This window comes from Dipodomys merriami, unplaced genomic scaffold (genome assembly GCF_024711535.1).
Source record: "Dipodomys merriami isolate MVZ:Mamm:240054 unplaced genomic scaffold, mDipMer1.0.p SCAF_524, whole genome shotgun sequence".
In the NCBI taxonomy this organism is placed as follows: Eukaryota; Metazoa; Chordata; class Mammalia; order Rodentia; family Heteromyidae; genus Dipodomys; species Dipodomys merriami.
The window spans coordinates 404,869-427,500 of record NW_027206096.1 but is presented as its reverse complement, the minus strand read 5'-3'; the positions used below and the strand labels follow the sequence as shown (position 1 = coordinate 427,500).

The 22,632-nt window shown below is 49.6% G+C and overlaps 3 protein-coding genes across 10 annotated transcripts in view; 1 reads left to right on the top strand and 2 right to left on the bottom strand.

Moving 5' to 3' along the window:
• The window catches only part of LOC138811395 (cleavage and polyadenylation specificity factor subunit 3), a 33,515-nt gene extending 29,461 nt beyond the window's left edge, over positions 1-4,054 (bottom strand). Inside the window, exon 1 of the mRNA XM_069999130.1 lies at positions 3,872-4,054. Within this exon, the coding sequence (XP_069855231.1) occupies positions 3,872-3,921 (50 nt within the window). The 5' untranslated portion in view covers positions 3,922-4,054. The remainder of the gene's footprint in view (positions 1-3,871) is intronic.
• A 154-nt stretch (positions 4,055-4,208) lies between these two features.
• On the top strand, positions 4,209-15,253 carry LOC138811398 (integrin beta-1-binding protein 1). Of its 6 annotated transcripts, none has more exons than XM_069999135.1 (8): positions 4,209-4,322; positions 6,894-6,924; positions 7,674-7,773; positions 9,259-9,337; positions 10,754-10,890; positions 12,823-12,915; positions 13,405-13,554; positions 13,939-15,253. In XM_069999135.1, exons 3-8 carry the CDS (start codon positions 7,702-7,704, stop codon positions 14,008-14,010), a joined length of 603 nt encoding a protein of 200 aa, XP_069855236.1. In that variant the 5' UTR covers positions 4,209-4,322; positions 6,894-6,924; positions 7,674-7,701; the 3' UTR covers positions 14,011-15,253. The 6 variants fall into 6 exon arrangements, with proteins under 6 accessions (XP_069855236.1, XP_069855237.1, XP_069855238.1 ...); XM_069999136.1 differs by having other exon boundaries at positions 6,894-6,957; XM_069999137.1 differs by having other exon boundaries at positions 6,894-6,994.
• LOC138811393 (arf-GAP with SH3 domain, ANK repeat and PH domain-containing protein 2) overlaps positions 14,837-22,632 on the bottom strand; it is a 153,203-nt gene continuing 145,407 nt past the window's right edge. For all 3 annotated transcript variants that reach the window (XM_069999123.1, XM_069999124.1, XM_069999125.1), the window contains 4 exons: positions 19,672-19,721; positions 18,802-18,872; positions 18,341-18,463; positions 14,837-17,189 (listed from right to left, as the gene is read on the bottom strand). In XM_069999123.1, coding sequence (XP_069855224.1) covers positions 17,115-17,189; positions 18,341-18,463; positions 18,802-18,872; positions 19,672-19,721 — 319 coding nt within the window. In that variant the 3' untranslated portion in view covers positions 14,837-17,114. The remainder of the gene's footprint in view (positions 17,190-18,340; positions 18,464-18,801; positions 18,873-19,671; positions 19,722-22,632) is intronic.

The window sequence follows — 22,632 nt, the reverse complement described above, 5'->3', positions numbered from 1 at the left end:
TAAGCAGACAGGAAATGGATATCCCCAAACTAGGACCCTACTCAGAGTTGACCACTGATGCAGAAAAATCAAACCAGATGGGAGCTATCACGAATTCCAGGTCTTTTACTTCATTTGCCCTAGATATTGCCAGTTAAGTGACCCCAGTTCAGTTTTCCAGTTATAATTATTCCCTTTGCTGAATTTTCCAGTCTTGTCTTCTCCTTTACTTGAGACACAGGCTTATCATCTACATCAAGGAAATAGAATTGAACTTCACTTTTCAAAACATCCAGGGCTTTCCTCTTCCCAGTTCCCCTCGAACAGGCTACTCTGTAAGGTGAGCCTGCGCGTGACGCTATGCTCTCCATGTCCCTTCTTCAGAAACTGAACAATGCTGTCACTGGCATTCCCCTCACCCTCCACTCTAAGTGGAAGTCTTTCTTAAATTCCCAAACGCAAACCCCTCAGTTCTCATCTCCTTTGGTTCCCACTTTGCTTTCCCCAGCCAGCACCCTAGGAGCCAGTCACTCTCCCTCGCTGCTTTTCCTCACCTTCTACCCCTGTAGTTCAGTACAGACTGACTTCCACCATCCACTCAAATACCATTACCAAGCACAAACAGCACACTTGGTCTCTATCCAACTCGTTCTCCAGGCAGCTTCTCATACCAGGTGGTTCTTTAAGCACTCCTTCGGTGGCTTTTCTGATGCCACGCTCTGGTCCTATCCTTGCGGCTTTCCTTCTCTATTTTACACTTAACTGTCTCCCTGGTTCCCGCCTCACCCTCTGCTCAACTGCATCATTCCAGACACACCAATAACTTCTAATGTGTACATGTTCCCTTGAACACATGTTCTAGTGCTCTAATTTATTATGTTAAGTTTCTTTACTGGGATCTCACCAAGGTACCTCATATTTATTACACCAAACTAGTTTTCAACATAAACCTTCTGCCCTGCTTTCTTCCCAGAATGTTATACTCTGCAAGTCACATGACTGACTCCCTTTAACCAGGTGGATCTCCATCCAATGTTACCTTCCCAGAGGCTTTCCCCTACGACCTTCTCTAAGCTGTTTTTTATAGCTAGCCACAATCCAGCATGAATTTAGCGGAACACAACTACATGAAATTATTCAGTTTATGGTTTGCTTCTCACTAAAATGAAATTTTCATTAAAAGGATTTGTCCAGGGCTGGGAAGGTGGCTCAGTGGTAGAGCGCTTGCCTTGCATGCCTGAGGCCCTGGGTTCGATTCCTCAGCACCACATAAGCAAAAAGAAAAAATTCGGAAGTGGCGCTGTGGCTCAAGTGGTAGAGCGCTAACCTTGAGCTGAAAAGCTGAGGGACAGCACCCAGGCCCAGAGTTCAGGCCCCATGACCGGACCCCCCCAAAACAAACAAAAAAAAAGGACTTGTCCACTGCTACTATGGTGCCTGACATGTAGTTAACCTTAAGAAATGCTTATCAAATGAATAAAAGCCCTCAAATTACAAGCCTTGGCAATACTATGTTTAGTGAAAGAAGCCAGACATCAAAGGCTTCTATTTATATGAAATGCTTCAGAAAAGCAAATCTATTGAGAAGGGAAGTAGATTAGTGGTAACACAGGGCTTGGGAGAAGACTGTGAATACCATTTTTTTTTGGGGGGGGGGTGTCCAGTCATGGGCCTGAACTCTGGGCCTGGGCGCTGTCCCTCAGCTCTTCAGCTCAAGGCTAGTGCTCTACCACTTGAGCCACAGCGCCACTTAAGGCTTTTTTATTTTCTGCTTATGTGGTGCTGAGGAATGGAATCCAGGGCCTCATGCATGCAAGGCAAGTGCTCTACCAGAGCCACCTTCCCAGCCCCTGTGACTACTATTAAATACAGGTTTCTCACTGAAATGATAATGTTCTAGAACTACACTGGTGATGGTTATAAAATTCTGTCACCATACCAAACCCCCTCCCCCCTGAAATGCAGTTTCTATGAGTGACTTGTATGTGATGTCTTATACAACAAAGTTGTACAAACCAAACCAAGTACCTTCCAAATCTGCTCCACCTCCTACACTCTTTACTAGTGACCAACCTAGGACTCTGAATTGTCCCAATCTAAATGTTCCTCTCTACACACGTGCTCCACAGACCCCATCAGATAACTAATAGCTATCAGCAATAAAATACTGATGATTTCACATTTCCTCAAGCCTAGCTCTTTCCAACTATTGTCCTTCATTTCACTGATTACAGGATTTCATAACTTACACTTGGACCATCCAATTACATGCTATGAGAACACCTTTCATATCTGCTAAACAATGACCTTCTTAAATATAATTCCCACTGCAACCCACTTGCTCTGACTCCCTTGTTGGCTTCCTGTAGCTGACATAATGAAAGGCCAAACTCTATAGAACATATAAATTGGATCCTGATAACCTACCGTATCTTCTTTGCTGTGTTAGCCACAACTTTGAGTTAACGGCCACAAGCTGACTACTCTCATTTTTGCACATCACTTTTTCTGCTTGGAACTCTCTAGCCTCTACACTGTAATTCCTACTCAAGTTTGCACAGGATGCATGAGATCTTCTTCTCTACCTGCTAGAAAGTCCTTTCTGTACTCTTCAGGCAAGCAAGCAGTACAGTGCCTACCTGCGCTCTGGTTAAGAGTTGTCATTTACCAAGCGCATGCTTGACTCAAAAAAGGCTGTCAATGAAGTCTGTCCTGTGCCTGCTGAGGTGCTTTAACACTAGCTCAGTGTCTTCAGAATGTAGACAGAGGGCAGGTGTGAATTAAGCACAGGGAAACCTGGGCTCTGTTCCCAGTAGGTGTTCAATGAACATGTATTGAAAGAGTATACCTTTCCATATGTAAAGGAAAACACACATTCATGCGGTGCTCATCTCTAATACTGAACAATATGGGGCTGGAAGCTGGCTTAGTGGTAGAGTGCTTGCCTTGCATGCATGAGGCCCTGGGTTTGATTCCTTAGTACCACATAAACAGAAAAAGCTGGAAGTGGTGCTGTGGCTCAAGTAGTAGAGTGCTAGCCTTGAGCAAAAGAAGCTCAGGGATAGTGCCCAGCCCCTGAGCTCAAGCCCCAGGACTGGCAAAAAAAAAAAGAGGTTACATTCTCTAATACTGAACAATAAATATACTTGCTCATCCACTGGAGTAAATTATCCACCTATATTTCTCTTTCTACTACAAAATATTGTAGAAGCTGGGTGGTGGTGGCTCATACCTGTAATCCTAGCTACTCAGGATGCTACGATTTGAGGATTACAGTTCAAAGCCAGCCCATTTCTGCTTTTGTATTGACCCTGAAGCAGAAAGCTGGAAGTGGAACTGTGGCTCAAGTGGCAGAGCACCAGACTTGAGTGAAAAAGATAAGGGACAGGTGCCCAGCCCCTGAGTTCAAGCTCCTGTACAGGCACAACACAAACCAAAACACACTGCAGGACGCAGCCGGCCATCTCCTGTAAACGGACAGTGTCTTCTGGCAATCCAGGGCTGAGTTTCTGTCCTTACTGCTTCTGCTCTTTCTCCTGTCTAACTTCCTACCAGTCTGCCACCATCTGAGCCTGAGAGTAGAGCCCAGGGCAAGCCCCTGATCACTGCCTGGCGCCCACATCTCGGTACACGTCTGGTCCTGGAGAAGGTAGGAAACAGGTCTTGCTCTTTCCACGGTCGCGGCTTCAGCCGGCCCCGTGGGTCCGTGCGAGTCAACAGCCCCCTCTACCTGCGCATGCCCAGTGGCCTGGAGTAACTTTTCACCCCGAGTCCAACATCGCCTCCCCCGTGCCAGCGGCGGGCCCGGGCCGGCCGCGCTCTCCGGCGGGCCCGCCCGCTCGCACGCCTCCGGCCTCGCTCCTTTCCCACGGCCGGCCCGGCGCTCCCTTACAGGGGTCGGATAAGCAGCTGGTCGCTCTCTTCTGCGGGAATCGCAGACATCCTGGAGGTCTCCGGAGGCCGCGTGAGCGTGGGCACGGCCGGGGTCCGCGGAGATGGAAGCGCGGCCAACACCAACTACAGGAGAAATCCCCAGCCACCAAAACACAACTTCCGGCACTCGGCGCCCGCGACACCACGCTCCTCCCTAGGACTTCCGGCTGGGAATCAAGCGAGGACCGTTCCACCTCCAGTCAGCGCGCGGAGCGCTGTGAGGACTGCGCCTGCGCACAGCCCCGGGGCGTGGCCTGGCGGACGTGGGGGCGGGGCCTGACGGACGTGGTGGGGCGGGCTGGAAAAGTTGGCGCTGGAGTCAGAATTGGAGTAGCTGTCGGGGTGGCGGGGGCGCTCCGACTCCGGGCTAGAGGCAGGCCCCCCCCAGCGGACGAGCACGCTGCTTCCAGGTGAGAGCTGCGGGACTGGCCGCGGCTGGGCCCAGCTCGCGGCTGGGCGGGAACGCGGTCCAGGGCGGTGCCGGCCGTCTGGACGGATGGGTGGGGCCCGCGGAGCCCGCGGTGGCCGGGGTGGGGGTCGCCCTCGGGTCCGCGTCCCCGCGGCGGACGAGCGGTTCGGGGCGGGCGCAGTGCGGAGGGGGAGGCCGCCGTCCCCGGGACGCCAGCGGGAACCGGGGCGCGGGGCGCGGGGATGGAGCCGCCGGCGGCGCCCCGCGTGCCCGGCCCGGCGCCGCGCCCCTGGGGTCGGGGTGCGCATCCTCCCACCGCCGCCGCCGCCGCGCGCGGGGCCGCGACCCCAGCCCGGCGACCTTGGGCCCGAGTCTCTCCCGACCTGGGGACGCCGCCGTCCTGCGACGGCCTTGCGCCCGGGGGTGAGGACTAGCGGCCCCGAGTGCCTGGGGCTGGGCGCGACGCCCCGCGTTGCACGGCCGCAGTTGCCAAGTGGGGTGTCAGCGCCCCGAGAGTCGCCTGGCCCCGCCGGGAGGGCGGTGGTGGTAAGCAGACAATAGCGGGTTTGACGCCCGCGCCGGGGTCCCCTGCGCACCCCGGGGGCGAAGGTGGCTTTCCAGCGGAGAAGCCGGGGATGAGCCGCGGGTGCCATGGGATTGCCGAGCGTGAGCCGGAGCCGGGGACGGGTGGGGCGGGGGTGAACCCGCGATCGGCGCGGGCCACGGAGGGCCTCGGGCCCTGGACCGAGCCGGCCCAGGGGGAGAACTTGGCCTCAGCCTCCACCCGAGGGGAGCGCTGGAGAGGAGCGCTGGAGGGGTGCGGGGAGTGGTCTGCGATTGGTGCTTGGAGGAAGCCGCGTGCGTCGTCTCGGGTGACGTGTGGCGGCGGGCGGGGAGGGAGACCTTCTCCACCGAACACCTGCAGCGGGTTTACGGATGTCTTTTTGGGCCTGAAATCCGCGCCTGGACCCGGCTACTGGGCTGCCTTTGCACAAGGCTCGCGCTCTCCCGCACGAGCCACTGCCAGCTTTTCTGAGTCGTTTGCTGGAGATAAGTGTCTCACCGGCTTTCCTGCCCTGGCTGGCTTTGAACCCCCGCGATCCGCCGCGATGCTCAGATCTCAGCCTCCTGCAGTAACTAGGATGACCGTCATAAGCCACCCGCGTCCGGAGTGGGTTTTAAAGACACGTACCAAACAGCTCCGCACGCGGGCAGTTTTTCGAGGTTGAGGATCCCTTGCTTTCATTAGACGCTAAAAACAACAGTTGTGTGTGGTCTCTTGACTTCAGTCTAGTGACCCAGCTGCAAGCCCAGAGCGGGGTTTGTCCCTGCAGACCGGGAATCCCGGGTTTGATGGATGTGCCTGTTGACCATGTCTGGTTTCTGCTAATCACGTCACTTCCTGAGTGGAAGAGGAGGCGAAGCTGAGGAAGAGGTGGCCCCACTTGAAGCCTGCCGGCGGTGGGACATCTAAGTGACTTTCTCCAGCCTGGGCCTCATTTTTATGCATGTGTAATTTAGAAATAAGAATGATTTGCTTGAAAACATGCACCAACATAGCACTAGATAGCAAAAACTTACTAAACGCCTTTTCCTCTAAGCCCCCAGATTGACATGAAAATCGTCTTAAGGAGTTAGTTCTCTACCTTGTGGGCCACAGTAATGTTTTCTAGAAACAGAAATCCGATTATAACTTTGACTGCTTTTCAAAAACCTCTAGATTGTTCCTGTTAAACTCTAATCAGCCAAAGGTCCCCATGATCTACCTTACACAGTCCTCAGAAAGGGCTCCTGGGAGCCTGATGCTGTCTCCTTTCTCCCTGCAGTGTTTCATGGGGTTTCCTGACCAGGCTGGCTTTGAACCCCAATCCTCATCTCAGCCTTCTGAGTAGCATTACAGGCATGAGCCACCGTGCCCAGCCAGTCATCCCCTTTTATCCAGGCCCAACTCTCCCTCCTTAGAGGCTGTTTTTGTTGTAAAATACTCCCCTTTCACCCATCACTTTTCCATCTCTCCCATAGCTTGCGTTAGCTTCCCCTGTGGAGTGGTGGTTTCCTGCTGGGTTCTCCACCCAGGGACTTTGCTTTGTAGCTGCAAGCTCACTGGCAACTAAGCAGTTAGGGAATGAGTCACATTTTCTGTTACCCTACAAAGGAGGCAAAAGCTTAGAAAGAGATGATTGAGGCAGTTTAGAAAGTTGTGGGTTAGTGGCCCTAATCAAGGCCCGCCCAGGCAAAAAGCTCATGAAACCCCCATCTTAACAAAAGCATAATGGCCCATACCTGTCATCTCAGCTACACAGTTAGTAATGAATAGGAGGGTTGTGGTCCTGGGCCACTGAAGCATACAAAGGAGATGCTATTTGAAAAACCATGAAAGCAAAAAAGTATGGGTCAAGTGGCTAGCAAGTACGGAAAAAAAAGGGGGGGGATGGAGAGGAAGAAGAAAGAAAGAAGATGAGCAAGCAAGCAGCTTGGGTTCTGGATCAGACATGATGGGGTTTGTAGATGCAAAAAGAAGTTTGGAGGTGGTTTGAGGGCCCCAATTTACCCGGTCCTTTTCCTTCACCAGGGACACAGCTCCTCTGGGAAGAACCGACCAGGTCTGTGTGAAGCCTCGGTGTGTTCTGTCTGCGGTGCGCACGTTTCCTGTTCCCGCTGGACAGATCCAGTGTTGGTAGAAGCATGTCAGGTTGTCTTATCTGTAAACTCACAGCCCCATCCATAAAATGGCAGATCATGAGAGCTCCTGGCCCTCGGCCGGCTCTGGAGCAAGCCTGTACACACACCTTGAGGCTGTGACTGTGTCTCAGCTGCTGGAGGAGGCGTTAAGGCGGTGAAGGTGAATGATTTGCCATCTCCTAGGAGATGGGCACGGACAAATCTGTATGTAAGGCATTAATTATCCTATAAATAATGTCCGCCCTGAAAGTTACTTCAGGAAACATACATTTCCCAGGGGTGTGAGCGCCTTCTGCCCTCAGCTCTCCTGAAGATGGATGTGAACCTGAGTAAATGCACTTTTTTTTCAGTGTATAAGGCTTCACACTTGCTAGGCAGGTGCTCTACCATTTGAACCATGCCTCCAACAACCTTTGCTTATAGTTGGCTGTTCAGATATTGTCTTGCCTACATAGTCTTCTTCCCAGCTATCTGGGATTACAAGTGTGTCCCACCATGCCCAGCCTTAGTACACTAGGTATTTTGGTGAAATCTTGAATTTACTGAAGAGGTCCTTGAATTTCTTGATAAGAGGTGACATTGTTATTTAAGAGGAAGTGCCTTTCACAGGTCCACAAGTGTGAGCGCTCGGCTGCGTTGCTTTTCTTGTGACTGATGTTTGTTCTTGCAGGATATCCAGGATCACGCTATGGTGAATCATGTTTCGGAAAGGCAAGAAGCGGCACAGTAGCAGCAGTTCACAGAGCAGTGAAATCAGTACGAAGAGCAAGGTAGGGACTGGCGCCTAGAGTCACACAGCACGCCGGCGCGCTCCTGCCTGGCTGGCCGGGACCCAGGGCAGCAGGCCCCACCCACCGCCACCCTGCGTCCCCACAGCTGTTTCCCGCACTTCACATACACTTTGTGTCTGGTTTATTTTTATTCAGTTTTTGGAGATTTTCTGGGGAACTACATGGGAGCAAACCTGTGAATCCTGACTTAAAATGTAGTTAAATAATGGAAACTGTAAGCATTTGGAGCTCAATCCCGCTGGGTTCAACCTTATTTACTGCACAGTGAGATACTTTGAATGTTATTTAGTGTATTGGCAGATTTCATTCATTTTCATACATAAGAAACATTTTCAATCAAGTTTTCAAAGAATATTATTTGTAAGGAAATTAAACACATTGATACTGTGGCACTGGTAGCTCACATCTATAATCTTAGAAATCCGAGGATCAAGGTTCAGAGTCAACCTGGACAGGAAAGTCCATGAGACTCTTATCTCCTGTTAACCAGCAAAAGACTGCAGTGGTGCTGTGGCTCAAGTGGTAGAGTGCTAGCCTTGAGCACAGAAGCTCAGGGACAGTACCCAGACCCTGAGTTCAAGCCCTAGGACCACACACAAAAAACAACAGAAACAAACACATTCACACACCATTGAGAATAAAGTTCTATCTATGAAATGAACTATTTCCATCTGTGATTGGCTTACTGGAAAGATTAGGTGGGGCGATGGAAGGGGTAGTACTGATCAGGATGCATTATACTAGGGCCGGTCAGGTGGCTCAGTGGTAGAGTGCTTGCCTTGCATGCATGAGGCCCTGAGTTCGATTCCTCAGCACCACATAAGCAGAAAAGGCCAGATGTAGCGCTGTGGCTCAAGTGGTAAAGTGCTAGCCTTGAGCTGAAGAGCTGAGGGACAGCACCCAGACCTATGACAGCCCCATGACTGGCAAAAAAAAAAAAAAACCAGATGCATTGTACTTACAAACTGATTGAAACCCCTTGTAATATTACTTAGATTAAAAAATTGGCGTACCAGTTTTGTTGGGAAGTTCACACTGGTGATGAACCTCTGGCCTTCTCTGGTTACTCTGTTCCTGCTGTGGACCAGACACTAGTGGGACAACCACCGAAGCCTGGGTTCAGAACGAGGAGAATGTGAGGGCTGAGGCATCTCGAGGTAGCGGCCGCACGGGGCGTTCTCCCCGCCGGGGTGCTGTGGGAACGTGACAGAGGCAAGATGCGGGCTGTCGCGAAGGACACCGGAGGCTTCTGGCTGGGACTGTGTGTCGCTGCCGCAGCATCCTCTGATGTGCACTGGAGGAGCAGCTGGGTTCCTGTGGGGCTGAAGTTTGCTGTAGAATGTCTTTGGAACAGTCTGTTACAGTCCGTCTGCCAGAACAGGCGAGCTGACCGTGTGTCTGCTCAGGGGTCCTTTGCTTCAGAGAAGACCGTGTTCTGACTGTGTGTGCTGTTTGTTGTTGCAGTCTGTGGATTCTAGCCTCGGAGGTCTGTCCCGATCCAGCACGGTCGCCAGCCTCGACACTGACTCCACCAAAAGTTCAGGTAGGGGAAGGGCGTGGGTTGTTACTGATTAAAGCCCTGTGCTGATGCTCATGGAGTTCAACTGCATAGCGCGGTGAGTTTTCATGAACATGCCCTCTCCCTCTCCCTATCCCGCTTCTGAAAGACATTAGAAGGGAACGGGAATTGGATGGACGTGGGCTGAGGGGTGGGCTGCGGTGGTTGCTGCCGGCCCTCGGGCACAAGGGTAAACTGCGCTGAGTGCGTCTGAGAGACAAATGGTTAAAAACATCGTGTGACAATAAGAGGTTTCAAAATATTTAGCTTTTTAAGAAATCAGGTGGCAGAGAGCAAGTAGGTTGGACTTAGGCTGTTTCTAGGAGAACCATGTTGGTGACGGGCTGCCTGGACATACACGAGTTCAAGACCAGGGGAGCATGGTGGGTTGGGGAGCAGTTGTGAGACCCTTGCGGTTATGCAGATGCCCCAAATGACTCCTTAGAAATCCTCACCCGACTCCATAAATAGCTAGAGACTAATTGGAAATAAACTATACTCATCATATCTAAAATAGACCACGGTCATAGTCTGTGAAAGAGAATGGGTCACTTAAAGCCCATTATGCTTACATCCAGATGCCCTCTCCAAATATTCAAAGGGTTGGCATTATGTTATTACATAACAAACCTAAATCTCAATCTAAACCTAAACTGACTGCCCAGTATTACCTTAGTTATGGTAGGTGTCCTTGAAAATCCTTCGTGGTTAGTTGTATTGGCTGGATTTTATAGCACACATTCAGCCTCTGTCATCTGTTCCATTAAAGGACCCAGCCTGGCATTACCCCATCTACACTGAGAAAAAGAAAAACAATAAAAAGGTCTTTCTGAGTCCGTGGTAGAGGCAAAGCAGGTGTCTCAATCAAAGTTAACCTGGTGAAGAGGAAAAAAAAAATAAGCTGTCATTATAATGCACTATAAATGTACCCATCATTATTTAATTGACTTTTCCCCCTGTTCATTATTCTGAATAAAGGTTAATATTAGTTTATACGTATTAGTGAGACCTTTATGAACCTCATATTCTATGAGTCAGAAAGGTTAATGGAATTGCACGGAAAGATTCTGTATCTTGGTGTGGATGTGGCTCAAGTAGTTGACTGCCTGCCTAGTAGGCACAAATTCAAAACCCAGTGCTACCCAAAGACACAAAAAAGCTACATTGTACCTTAAAACTCTGTACTAAGAGGTTATATTGTAGTAAAGTCTGAGTCCATTTTTAACACACAAAAGAATTTAGGCTACCTTGCAAAGCAGGGACTGAAGTGAAGGCTGGGCAAATGCTCTACTACAGGGCTACATCCTTAGCCCCAAGCAAGTGCTCTACCACAGGGCTACGTCATTAGCCCCAAGCAAGTGTTTCTTTTGAAGTCTATTACAACTCTCCTCTTACCTGTAGGTCAAAGCAACAATAACTCTGATACCTGTGCAGAATTTCGAATAAAGTATGTTGGAGCCATTGAGAAACTGAAACCCTCTGAGGGCAAAAGTCTCGAAGGACCACTAGACCTGATAAATTATATAGATGTTGCTCAGGTAAGAAAAGACTCCATCCAAAGCCTCTTAAGACAGGAAACAAGGTCTTTTGGGTCTTCTGGGTGGGACTGCTGTTGTGCTGAAGGCTCAGTCTGTGCCAGGTGCCCTGGAGATTGAGCTGCATAGGAATGGCTTCTTCATTCACTCAGACCTTCTATGGGCTGACGTACTAACTGTTGGTGACTTCTTATTCTTTAGGTTTTTCCTTAAATCATCCTGGCAAACTTTACTGATGCTCCACTGAACTAGTTTTACTAATTCAAAGACTGGTGCTGATGGCTCACATCTGTAATACTAGCTACTCAGGAGGCTGAGATCTGAGGATCAGTTAGAAGCTGGCCCTGGGCAGGAAAGTCTGAAACTCTTTTTTTTTGTTGTTTTTGTTTTTGTTTTTCGGTCCAGTTGTGGGGCCTGAACTCTGGGCCTTGGCGATGTCCTTCAGCTCTTCAGCTCAAGGCTAGCACTCTACCACTTGAGCCACAATGCCACTTCCGGCTTTTTTTTCTGCTTATGTGGTGCTGAGGAATCAAACCCAGGGCCTCAGGCATGCAAGACAAGTGCTCTACCACTGAGCCAACTTCCCAGCCCAAGTCTGAAACTCTTATCCCCAGTTAACCACCAGAAAATTGGAAGTGGAGGTGTGGCCCAAATAGTACCGCATGAGCAAAATGGCTCAGTGACAGCACCTAGGCTGACTTCAAGCCCCAGGACCAGGACAAAATTTTTTCTAAATAAAGGCAGTATTCAGGCAAATGAATATAAATCAAAGCTGTGTGGTACATAAAATATTATAGTGGAACAGAAGACATGGTTTATCTTACATTGTACAGATGAGAATGTTATGGTTCACATCTTCATTGAAGGAAAGGAAGTTAATTTCGTCTGTGTGAAGGAAATCAGTGAATCTAGTTTACCGTTTAGCAAATTAGTATGGACTGATCCAATCATCCCCACAGTTCAAGCAACAGAAAGTCATCCCCATGAGCCCCCCCCTCCCCACCCCCCCCCCCCCCGCCCTAAGCACTGCCAAGGTGGCTGTCCGTCCTGGCAGCCTTGTTCCTCTGTGGCTGCGGGCAGATCACCATGTGAGAGGCAGATCACTGTGTGAGTTTTGCTTTCACTTAGAGTCGTTTTGTTGACAACAGTACCACCTTTATCCCATGTTTCGGAATTGCTGTAAACCTATGGAGAGAAATAATTTGGCAAGAGGTTACTGTAACCCCATGAGGCTCCCAAAGCTCCTTGGACACCATCTATTTATTGTCACTTAATATCCCATGAAAACATTACAGCATGGAACACCTGCAGACTGCCAGCAGCCTCTCATCTATTTTACAGAAGACAAATTAGGTAGCATTCCAAGCCAAGAGCCGAGACCAGATCCACAGCGAGGGAAGGCGGCGGCATCGCCCTCTGCGGCTGCCTGTGAGCTGAGTAGCCACCTGCCGCCGTCCCCACAGCCCAGGGCATGTCCACCTGGTTTGGACAGGAAGTGACAGAAAAATGGCTCCTGCAACCCAGCTTCCTGGTTATTCCATGCCCTGGCGTAGGCAGATTTTGAGTATTTAAAAATCTAAACAAAAAAAGACTTTTTGTCTAATAATATTTGTCTAACATAAATATTTGGACCTCTTCAGGATCTGTAAGAAGTATTTCAGTTTAGAATTAGGGGTTCCCACACACTAGCACATAGGGATAGAACAATACAGGAAGACTGATCTGTATTTTTCCCTTCATTTGTTAATTGTAAAAAATTTTAAGTAGGAAATTTAAAAAATAGAAAAGATTCCTTCTGCTTCTCTGGAGAGAATTCTTGCTGGGCTAAGGTATAGCCCACATGCTCTAGTGTGGGATTGAGATACGACAGGTGGCCCATCAAACCTAAGACTGACCCCCTCATTCTAATGCATGTCGTGTGATTCATTTTTAAAGCAAGATGGAAAGTTGCCTTTCGTTCCTCTGGAAGAAGAATTCATCATGGGAGTTTCCAAGTATGGTATAAAAGTGTCAACATCAGACCAATATGTAAGTCGTAACATGCATTAAGGAAAATGTTTTAGGAAATGGGGAATTCAGGCTCCCTGATAGCTAGGTCTGTTTTCAAAGTGGTTGTCTGGCAGCTGCTACAATTTCTTAGGACATACCGGGGCTTCCTTTTATGTCTGTGTACACCCAGCCTGTCTCCAGTTCCCAGTGCATCCTGTGTGCTCTAGTGTATCCTGTGTGCACACGGCCCCCATCCCGGGCTCTCAGTGCATCTTCACATCAAGCAAAAGTAGCAGTTTTCCTGGACGCCAGGCAGAGTTTAGATCCTGTTTCTGCCGTCTTTCTGGCGTTTAAAGGATGGCATGATCCCAAAACAAAATCGGCCCCTACTCAACTTACTGAAGTGTCTCGTGTACATGTACAGATTCCTGCACAGGCTGTTTGAAGTCACACAATACAAACGGCATGGGGAAATGTGTGTTGTGGAAACTGAGATGCAGCCTGAGTGGGGCCTTCTCCCTTCTGCAGGACGTCCTGCACAGGCATGCCTTGTACCTAATCATCCGGATGGTGTGCTACGATGATGGCCTGGGCGCCGGCAAATGCCTGCTTGCTCTGAAGACCACCGATGCAAGCAACCAAGAGTACAGCCTGTGGGTTTATCAGTGTAGCAGCCTGGTGAGGTTTTACCTTATTTACTTGGTTCCTTGCTCACCAATGGAAGTGGCAATTTGTCCCCTTTTCAAGGGCTAAGCAAATGCTCCTTAGGTGCCTAACACCTGGCCTCAAAATGGATGGGCACATGGGGTGGAGCCCACAGGCTCACAGCAAGCTATGAAGCCCTGGGGTTGGGCTGAGGTAAACACAAAGAAGATAAGGCAGTGTCCGCCATGGCCAGGGACTCCCTTCATCCTTGGCTTGTCCTCTGCCGCAGGCCTCAGTACACCTTCCAGGGAGCTCCCCGGCAGGGCAGCTGTTAGAATCTAGGTTGGTGAGGGAGATGTCACGAGGGCTGGAGACAGACGAAACTCTGCTCTCGCTGGGTCTTTTTACATCATGCAGGAACAAGCTCAGGCCATCTGCAGGATGCTCTCCACGGCTTTCGACTCCGTGCTAACCTCTGAGAAGTCCTGAACCCTGCGTCCAGGGGAAGACAACTTCATCGAAGGCCAGCTAGTTTCTATGTCACCTGCTCTCTGTCTGGCGGCTGAACTGCCATGGGAGTAGGAAGTGATATTCTAATTCCATGTTCTGAAATCTTCATCGTGTTTTACATTAAAATGTGTCAGATTAGACAGCAAACTTTCAATAAACCGCCCACTTTCCAGGATGAGAGGAAACTACAAACACACTTATTATGGAAGCAAGTGCCATAGGCATTCACTGAATAGAACATCGAGGACAGAAGCTCCCATGTGACCTCTACTGACAATGTCATTGGCCTGGAACTGAGGGCAGGCAGGTTTGGACTGGAGACCCCAGTTTCTGTCACTTGGAACTGCGATGCTGTCCCTTAAGATACTACAAAATACCTTTTCAGAATTGTGTTGTCAGTGTAACATGCCAGTGTCGCTGGGCGCTGGTGGCTCACGTCTATAATCCTAGCTACTCAGGAAGCTGAGATCTGAGGATCACTGTTCAAAGCCAGCACACTGGGAAAGTCTATGAGATTCTTATCTCCAATTAACCACTAGAAAACTAGAAGTGGTGCTGTGGCTCAAAGTGGTAGAGCGCTAGCCTTGATCAGAAGAGCTCAGGAATAGCGCTCAGGCCCTGAGTTCAACCCCCACCACTGACACGACAAAACAACACAGTGTTTATGTCAGAGATAAGATCACTGCTCATGCTAAAAGTATTTGAAGGATCCAATGACTAGTATGCTAGTGTACTTTTTTATTTTTGGCAAAAAGGGACTGTAATATCTTATACTTAAAGGATAAAAAATAAAAACAAACCTATGCCCATTTAAAAGTATTTTATTTTTTTTCCAGTCAAATGACTAGTTAACAAGAGTAAGCTTATTAAACATGCTCTAATTATAAATCACTGCATTAAGGACAATGAAAATAAGAATCAATTTAGGTTATACAATATATACAGTTGCGCTGCGATATACCAAAGTGATCAGGTGAATGAACTGAATATCGTACATCTCAAAATAGCATTCTAGGCTGCAGCCTGTTCTCCACCCTCAACCCGTCGTGCAGGGGCACAGACCGAACTGCTCTGCACACCCTCTTCTGAGTTGTCATCCCTCCAGAACCCAGCAGCTGAAGGTCAGGAAATGTAAACCTTAAATATAAATAGATATCTACAATGTTTTTCTTTCAGTGGCTTTTTTTTTCCTTTCAATTTGCAAAGAACAAATACTAGGAAAGGATATTAGCAGGAAGTTAACAGGGTTTCTCTTCTGGCAAGAGTACTATTAATGACTGCACAATAGCACCACCCAATTGTAGACTGGAAAAATATTTCCTAGGTATTTATGTACCAGTGAACCTGATAGGTTAGTTGGGACTGACGTTCACATGTGGTTGTGAACCAACTCGATCAAGATGATAGGAACCGGATGCAGGTAGGGGGCTGTTAGGATAGACTGGAGAAGTACTGTGCAAAATACATCTTCATACTCCTAAATCTATGAGCAATAGACTAAAGGAAGGGTTCAACCAAGAAATTAAGTAGTGAAAACACATGTAGTGCTTTAAAAAAAAAAAGACTAAGTATAAATCTAACACATGGGAATGCTGGAAAGCAAAATCAATTGTTAGACAGCATAAAACATTCCAGTTTGTTTTGTCATCCATTAGCATGGCAGACAAAAATACAATGCTGTAAGAAAAAACCCCAAACTCCACACTTAACAGGAGTTGCACAATAAAGATGAGCTGCTTCAGTCACTACCGTTGCGGTGAGCGCAGGGACAGCATTGTTGCCTTGCTTTCCAAGCCTGTGCTAAAACTGATTCCTTACTTTTGCTCAAAATCCAAGTGGGCATCACATGCCTATTCTGAAAAGAGTGCCAACATTTCCAATATTAACTACTATGAATCTTATGCTCACAATGACTAAATAGTTCATTAAACTAATGAGTTCATTTTATCACGGACAGCCTAGTTCCCACCCCTTCCCCGAGTAGCATAAGTTTAAGTGATAAGGCCGGGATGTTTAGGGGTATAGCATTACTGAGGAGCTGCAGAGTTCTGAATACAGATTTCTTGAATACAAACAGATGGACACTGAGTTTCAAGACGGTGTGGCTACCATTCCTGTGGGCATGTGATACAAGTACTAGACACTAAGCTGAGCGAATGTCTGCGGGAGCTAGCAAGGGAAGGTGGCGGTGCACGCACCGGGAGCAGCGGGAAATGTGCCACCACATCCTGGCCTGGCCACAGTCCTCTACTGCTGCTCACCGCTCTAGATGACAGGGAGTTGGGGAAGGCAAACTCTGAAACACCTGAAGCATATGAACCCTAGAACTGTTTTGCAATCCATCATCCTTAGTTTTTTTTAAACCAAATTCAGGAAATGCAGTTTGCTACAATGTCTCGGGAGGAATGAATGATTGCCATATGCTGCAGTAAGTCACCATTTGGTTAGGGCTGATTTTTTTTTCACAACAGGTTACACACATGCAGGAGGTCATGAAGCTGCACCTCACAGGATAGGGCTAGAAAGTACAAGGCGAATGTGTAAGTTTGCAAGTTGCTTTAAACAGACACTGAGTGGGTTTCGTGGGAATACGGGTCTTTAAAGGTGAACTGATGGCATCTGATGAAGGCAGCGGGGCAGGAGGAGGCAGGGCGCTGGGAAGCCGCAGTTTACTCGCTGTCAAAGAGCTGCCCTAAAGACCACTACCTCCAGAATCAGGCTAAGGAAAGCAGGAAGTGATTCCATTTTTCTTCATTTAGTTTTAGTTCTAGCAAGATCTTGGTTGTGTAGTTAAAAAAAAAAAAAAAGAAAAAGAAAAAATAACTTCAGTTCACCTTTAAAGAAATTCAGCTTTTTCTAATAAAAGTGTAGCAATGTTTCATGAAAACTACAAATTATAGAAACAATTCACTTATATATAAAAACTACTTTTTGAGTTTTTAAAACAGAACAGTGGTGTGGTATGAAAAGAACGGGGCTTGCGTACAGTCCAATCCGTGGAACTGGTTATCTGGGAGAGTTTTGGTACCAATAACGGAACAGGGACATAATGGCTAAAGAAAGGCTCTTTGTTCAGTAGCGATTCAGTCAGCAATAAAGTGCACAAACGATACCGGAAACGCTCCTCTGCGACCCGGGTCCCCATCGATGTGGCCGATCTGAAAGGAACAAGTGCTGGTGGTTAGAAAAATTACACATTTGAAACGAAGGCCATTTCTGAATTAAAGGAGACTTGCACCAGGAGTTCTTTTGCCAAACAACAGCTGGGTAAAACAATCACGCCATTCCTTCCTTCTTGCTCTCTGGTGTTTGCTAAACTACACGAGTGCACGAGGAGGTGAAGAGAGCCCGGCACACCTGCTCCTCTGCTGCCTGGTGGCGGGGGTTGGAGTTGGGGAGAGGGGAGGTCGCAGTAGCAAAAGCCCCAGGAGCTATGACTCCTACAAGTCAGTGCTAGGTAGGACTGCTGGAGAAGGGAAAGCTGGCCCACAGACGCTTGCACCGGCAGGAAGGACAATGAACCAGCCGTGCCAACAGCTCTGCAGCCACATCCCAAGAATGAAACACAGTGGGAGTTTTGCTGGGAACAAAGGTTAGACAGGGACCAAACTACTTGTGCCTATCAAAGCCAAGCTGGCTCGGAGTCTCCCCAACTTCTCTCCCCCATACCCCAGTTCCATGAGAGGCACCCAAGCTCCGTCTGTGGAGCAAGGCTAACTGTCCAGTAGGTGGCAGACTCGGCAGAGCGCTCAGTCCTGCGCTGACTCCTCTGCGCTTTCCATGTCATCTCACCACTGCACTGTGAGCAACCAAGTCCCACAGACCTCTGCACAGGTTCCTGGCCCGAGCGTGCTGAGGCTCAACAGCTAGGACCCCCAGGGGGAGGGGGAGGAGGAAGCAGGTGCCTGTGCAGCTCCCGTGGACAGAGCAGGCCCTAGCTCATTCAGGACCAAACTGGGTGGGTTTTGCCTACCCCCGGAGGCCAGATCTCTTTAGATTCCTTGCCGCACTCATGCGGCAGTGAGGTCTTTACCTAGAAACTCAAGGCTTCAGAATGCCAGGGTCTCACTTGAGATCCTCCAGGGTACTCTGGAAACAGCGGCCTGGGAGACTTGCCCAACAAAATAGGGAGGGGCCGCCCAGGGGTGCAGAGGTGTGGGTCCTGCTGAGGACAGAGCAGCCAGGGACCTGAGGCCTCATGGCCACCCCAAAACTGGACTGTTATGCTGAGCCTCATCGGTGCCTGGGAGTTCCAGGCGGGCAGGTGCAGCTCAGCCCTGAGCCCCTTCCACACCCCAATCTGACTCACCCACCACTCCTGGTCCTCCTCCCCGTCCACCACGATCACGTCTCCCTCAGAGAAGGTCAGCTCGTCCGGGTTGTCAGCCACACAGTTGTAGAGTGCTTTCACCCGCTTGGGCTTTGACTTGGTCTGCGTCAGGGAGAGTAAAAGCTAGTGTGGCCGGAGGCCGGAACCAGGACAGACAATGGCCTCCTGCTTCCGCTTGAGCCCAGGACCCCGGGGAGGGGAGCCCACAGGGGTTGGTGCAGCTCTGGTGCCAAGGAAATTACAGGGAGACCCCAGCTGAGGGAGGGCCGAAGAGCAGCTGGAAGTGGAGCAGCTGGAGCCTGGCACTTGTGGGGGCCCAAGTCATAGCAGCGCCAGCACCCGACGCCCAGTCCACCCTCTCCAGGGAAAGAAGGCAGATCGGCTGCCTTCGAGCTTTCCCGGTAGACAGAGCAAGGGACAGGAAAGCCTTATCTACTTACCGCCTGGGACTTCCTGGGCATGGGTGCGGGGGGCTGCAGAGCCATGGCATTGGACAGAGGACCCGGAGCTTCTGTTCCAGAGAGATCCACTGTGTTAGGGCCAAAACGAAGCCTTACAAGACACCCCATCAGTCGTAACCACAAGAGGTAAACTGACTACCAGGGCCCGAGGGTCATGTCTGAAAGCAGATTTCTCCAGAAGCTCTGATGTGATAAGGGAAAAGTCCCTGTAAGTCAGAGAACTTTCTGCAAGGCAGGATGAAAGTCGGAGCACAGGAAAGGGGAACCGCAGCCTTGAACTGTGGGGAGCAGAGTATCGGGCCTGAGGGGGAGGGAGAGCTGGAGATGCAGGGTGGATGGGAGGGGGGGCTGGAGATGCAGGGTGGATGGGAGGGGGGGCTGGAGATGCAGGGTGGATGGGAGGGGGGCTGGAGATGCAGGGTGGATGGGAGGGGGGGCTGGAGGTGCAGGGTGGATGGGAGGGGGGGCTGGAGATGCAGGGTGGATGGGAGGGGGAGCTGGAGGTGCAGGGTGGATGGGAGGGGGAGCTGGAGATGCAGGGTGGATGGGAGGGGGGGCTGGAGGTGCAGGGTGGATGGGAGGGGGGGCTGGAGGTGCAGGGTGGATGGGAGGGGGGGCTGGAGGTGCAGGGTGGATGGGAGGGGGGGCTGGAGATGCAGGGTGGAGAGCTGGAGGGTAGTTGGGAGGGAGAGCTGGAGTTGGATGGGGGGAAGGAGAGCTGGAGATGGGAGGGGGGAGGGGGGGGGGAAATTGGAGGGCGGACAGGCCCTATGTAGAGCTGACCACCTGCCAAGAAATGTTCCCCTGGGACCCAGCAGAATCAAGCCCAGTCCCAAATGGCATCATTACCAGGTCCTCTTGGCTGGCCTTTGTTGAGCAATGGGGTTGGCTTCTCAGCCCTATAGGAAGGAAAAACAGGCTTACTGATACCTGAGGCTGTCTCTCCCAACCTCTTCTCTCTGAACAGCTGTACTTAAACCGCAAATGCATCAGTGATTTCATCAACTCTCATCCCACTATTTTTTTTTTTTTTTTTGGTCTGGGCCTGGGCACTGTCCCTCGGCTCTTCAGCTCAAGACTAGCGCTCTACCACTTGAGCCACAGCGCCACTTCCGGCTTTTTCTGCTTATGTGGTGCTGAGGATTCGAACCCAGGGCCTCATGCATGCAAGGCAAGCGCTCTACCACTGAGCCACCTTCCCAGTCCCATGCTAAATATTTTTAAATAATTTCATTATGTTCCATTTATCTGGAAATACACATCATTCTATTTGCATGCCTGTGTGCACATGGTGCATATGTCTGCCGGTCCTGGGGCTTGAACTCAGGCACTCAGTCCCTAAGCTTTGTTGCTTAAAGGCTAAAGCTCTACCACTTGAGCCACAGGTCCACTTCTGGCTTTTTTTGAGTGCTTAATTGAAGATAAGTCTCATAACTTTCCCACTCAGGCTGATTTCAAACAGAGATCCTCAGATCTCAGCCTCCTGAGTAGCTAGGATTATAGGTGTGAGCCACCGGCACCTGGGCATCATGCTATTCTTTTCAATATAAACAAAAAATTTTATACATTCACTATATGCCAAACAAAACAACAACAACAAAAACCTGGCTATGTGCCAATGGAAGCCGTGTGAATCACCACAGCTAGTTTGCTCCTGTTGTTCACCACAGTCAAGAAGTTTCTGCTCCTTATTTTTTTGTATTAGTTGTACAAGGGGGTTTTATTGTAGTATTCACACACACACACACACACACACACACACACACACACACACACACACACACACACACACACACACACACAAATGTATCCTGCTCAACCTCCCCTCCCTTTTCACTCTGCCCCATCCTATTCCCTTTTTAAAACAACTTTTTTTTTTTCCTTTTTGGTCATGGGGCTTGAACTCTGGGCTTAAGTGCTGTCCTTGTGCTCTTCAGCTCAAGGCAAAGTGCTCTACTGCTTGAGCCACAGCATCATTTCTGGTGTTCTAGTGGTTTATAGGAGATAAGAGTCTCACGCACTTTCTTGCCCGGGCTGGCTTTGAACTGCGATCCTCAGATCTCAGCCTTCTGAGTAGCTAGGATTACAGGTGTGAGCCACCAGCACTGTTCTATCTTTATACACGCAAATAAACTACTTCAACCATTTTCAGACTCATTTCCCCACTGTGTGAGAGTTTTGGTTTTTTTTTTTTTCAAATAAAGGCCAGAGGGAAGTATCACCACCAAGTTCCTGACCCTAAACCCAGGCCTCCACCACAGCACCCCTGTCTGCATGGGCTTGGGCTCGGGGCTGGGTATTAGCCAGCCTGGCTTGGGCCTTAGACCTCTGTGAAAGGAACCGTTGAACCTTAAACTCAGGCCTGCTGCTTCTGCAGGAACAGAAGGTGTCGGCTGTCAAAAGCGATGTACCTGGCATGCTCTTCTCAGCCTCCTCCTGTTCCCAGAAGAGACCCAGAAGGGTGGCTGGATGAACTCATCTCTCTAGAGAAGGTCATTAGTTTTAATCTTACTGAAAGGTGAGTGAGGACACAGCAGGCAATGTGAGAATATGTCCTACACCCATTCTGGCCTGTCATGGGGCTTGAACTCAGGGTCTGGGTGCTGTCTCTGAGTTACTTTGCTCAAGGGTAGCACTCTATACTTGAACTACAGCTCCATTCCTGGCTTTTTGGCGGTTCATTGGAGATAAGAGTCTCAAGGACTTCCTGCTTGGGCTGGCTTCGCACCGTGATCCTCAGATCCTAGCCTTTGGATAAGCTAAGAATCATTTGCCACCAGTCCAGGGCTGGTGTTTCATTTTGGAAGAAAGACACAATATGTCCTCTTCGTAAAGGACATTTTAGCATGGTATAAATCTGGATTTTCATATTAGTTCTCTTAAAAGAGAGTAAAATATAGCCTACAGTCTCCACTCTCCTTTCCAGTTTGGTCCAAGCTAACAGTAATTTTTTTTTTTTGGTCGGTTGTGGGGCTTGAACTCTGGGCCTGGGCGCTGTCCCTCAGCCCTTCGCAGCTCAAGGCGAGCTCTCTATCACTTGAGCCACAGCACCACTTCTGGTTTTTCTGATGGTTTATTGTAGATTAGAGTCTCACAGACTTTCCTGCCCTGGTTGGCTTTGAAGCGCGATCGTCAGATCTCACCCTCCTGAGTAGCTAGGATTACAGGTGTGAGCCACTGGCGCTGGCACTAACAGTAATTCTGGTACTTGAAAATTAAGTTGGGAAAAAATGAAAAGGATAGTACATGGTACATGAGAGTGTTCACAGTGTAATTTTGTCGGAACACAGCATACTCGTGTGCATTCCTCCTATTTCTGTGTTTCTAGTTCCTGGCTTTGGATAGGGGAAGCGCAGAGCTTGGGTCAGCCATGTCAGTTCCCAGCGGCCAGAACCACCAAGCACTGAGGCATGTGGGCAAAGGGGAAGGCCCGCACATGCCCTGGCCCTGCAAGAACCACTGGGGTACACACATGCACAGTCCTGGGAGAAACTGAGTGCATGCACTGCCTCGGACAGAAGCACCGGGGGTTCATGCACCTGAGAGACGCGTCAGGTCTGAGTTTAAGATTCAGCCCCTCCTTCCACAGGAGGACTAAGACCCAAGTCAAGCCAAACAGGGAATGGAGCCAGTGGTTGATGCCAGCTTCTCCCCTAACGCCTACAAGGACAGAAGTGCTTTGAAGAATTGGGACTTCTTTGTTTTTGCTGGGGCTTGAATTCAGGACCCCCAGCTTGTCTTGCTTGGCTTTCTTGGCTTGATCCATGCCTGGCTTTTACTGGTTGTTTTGGAGAAGGGTGTCCTGTGGAC

What these genes read in the sequence shown, in the direction of transcription:
- LOC138811398 (XM_069999139.1), top strand. Translation starts at nt 7,702, where the DNA reads ATGTTTCGGAAAGGCAAGAAGCGGCACAGTAGCAGCAGTTCACAGAGC. An exon ending in TGACTCCACCAAAAGTTCAG is followed by an intron (nt 9,338 to 10,753) that starts GTAGGGGAAGGG and finishes TCTTACCTGTAG; the next exon opens with GTCAAAGCAACAATAACTCT. An exon ending in TGTCAACATCAGACCAATAT is followed by an intron (nt 12,916 to 13,404) that starts GTAAGTCGTAAC and finishes TCCCTTCTGCAG; the next exon opens with GACGTCCTGCACAGGCATGC.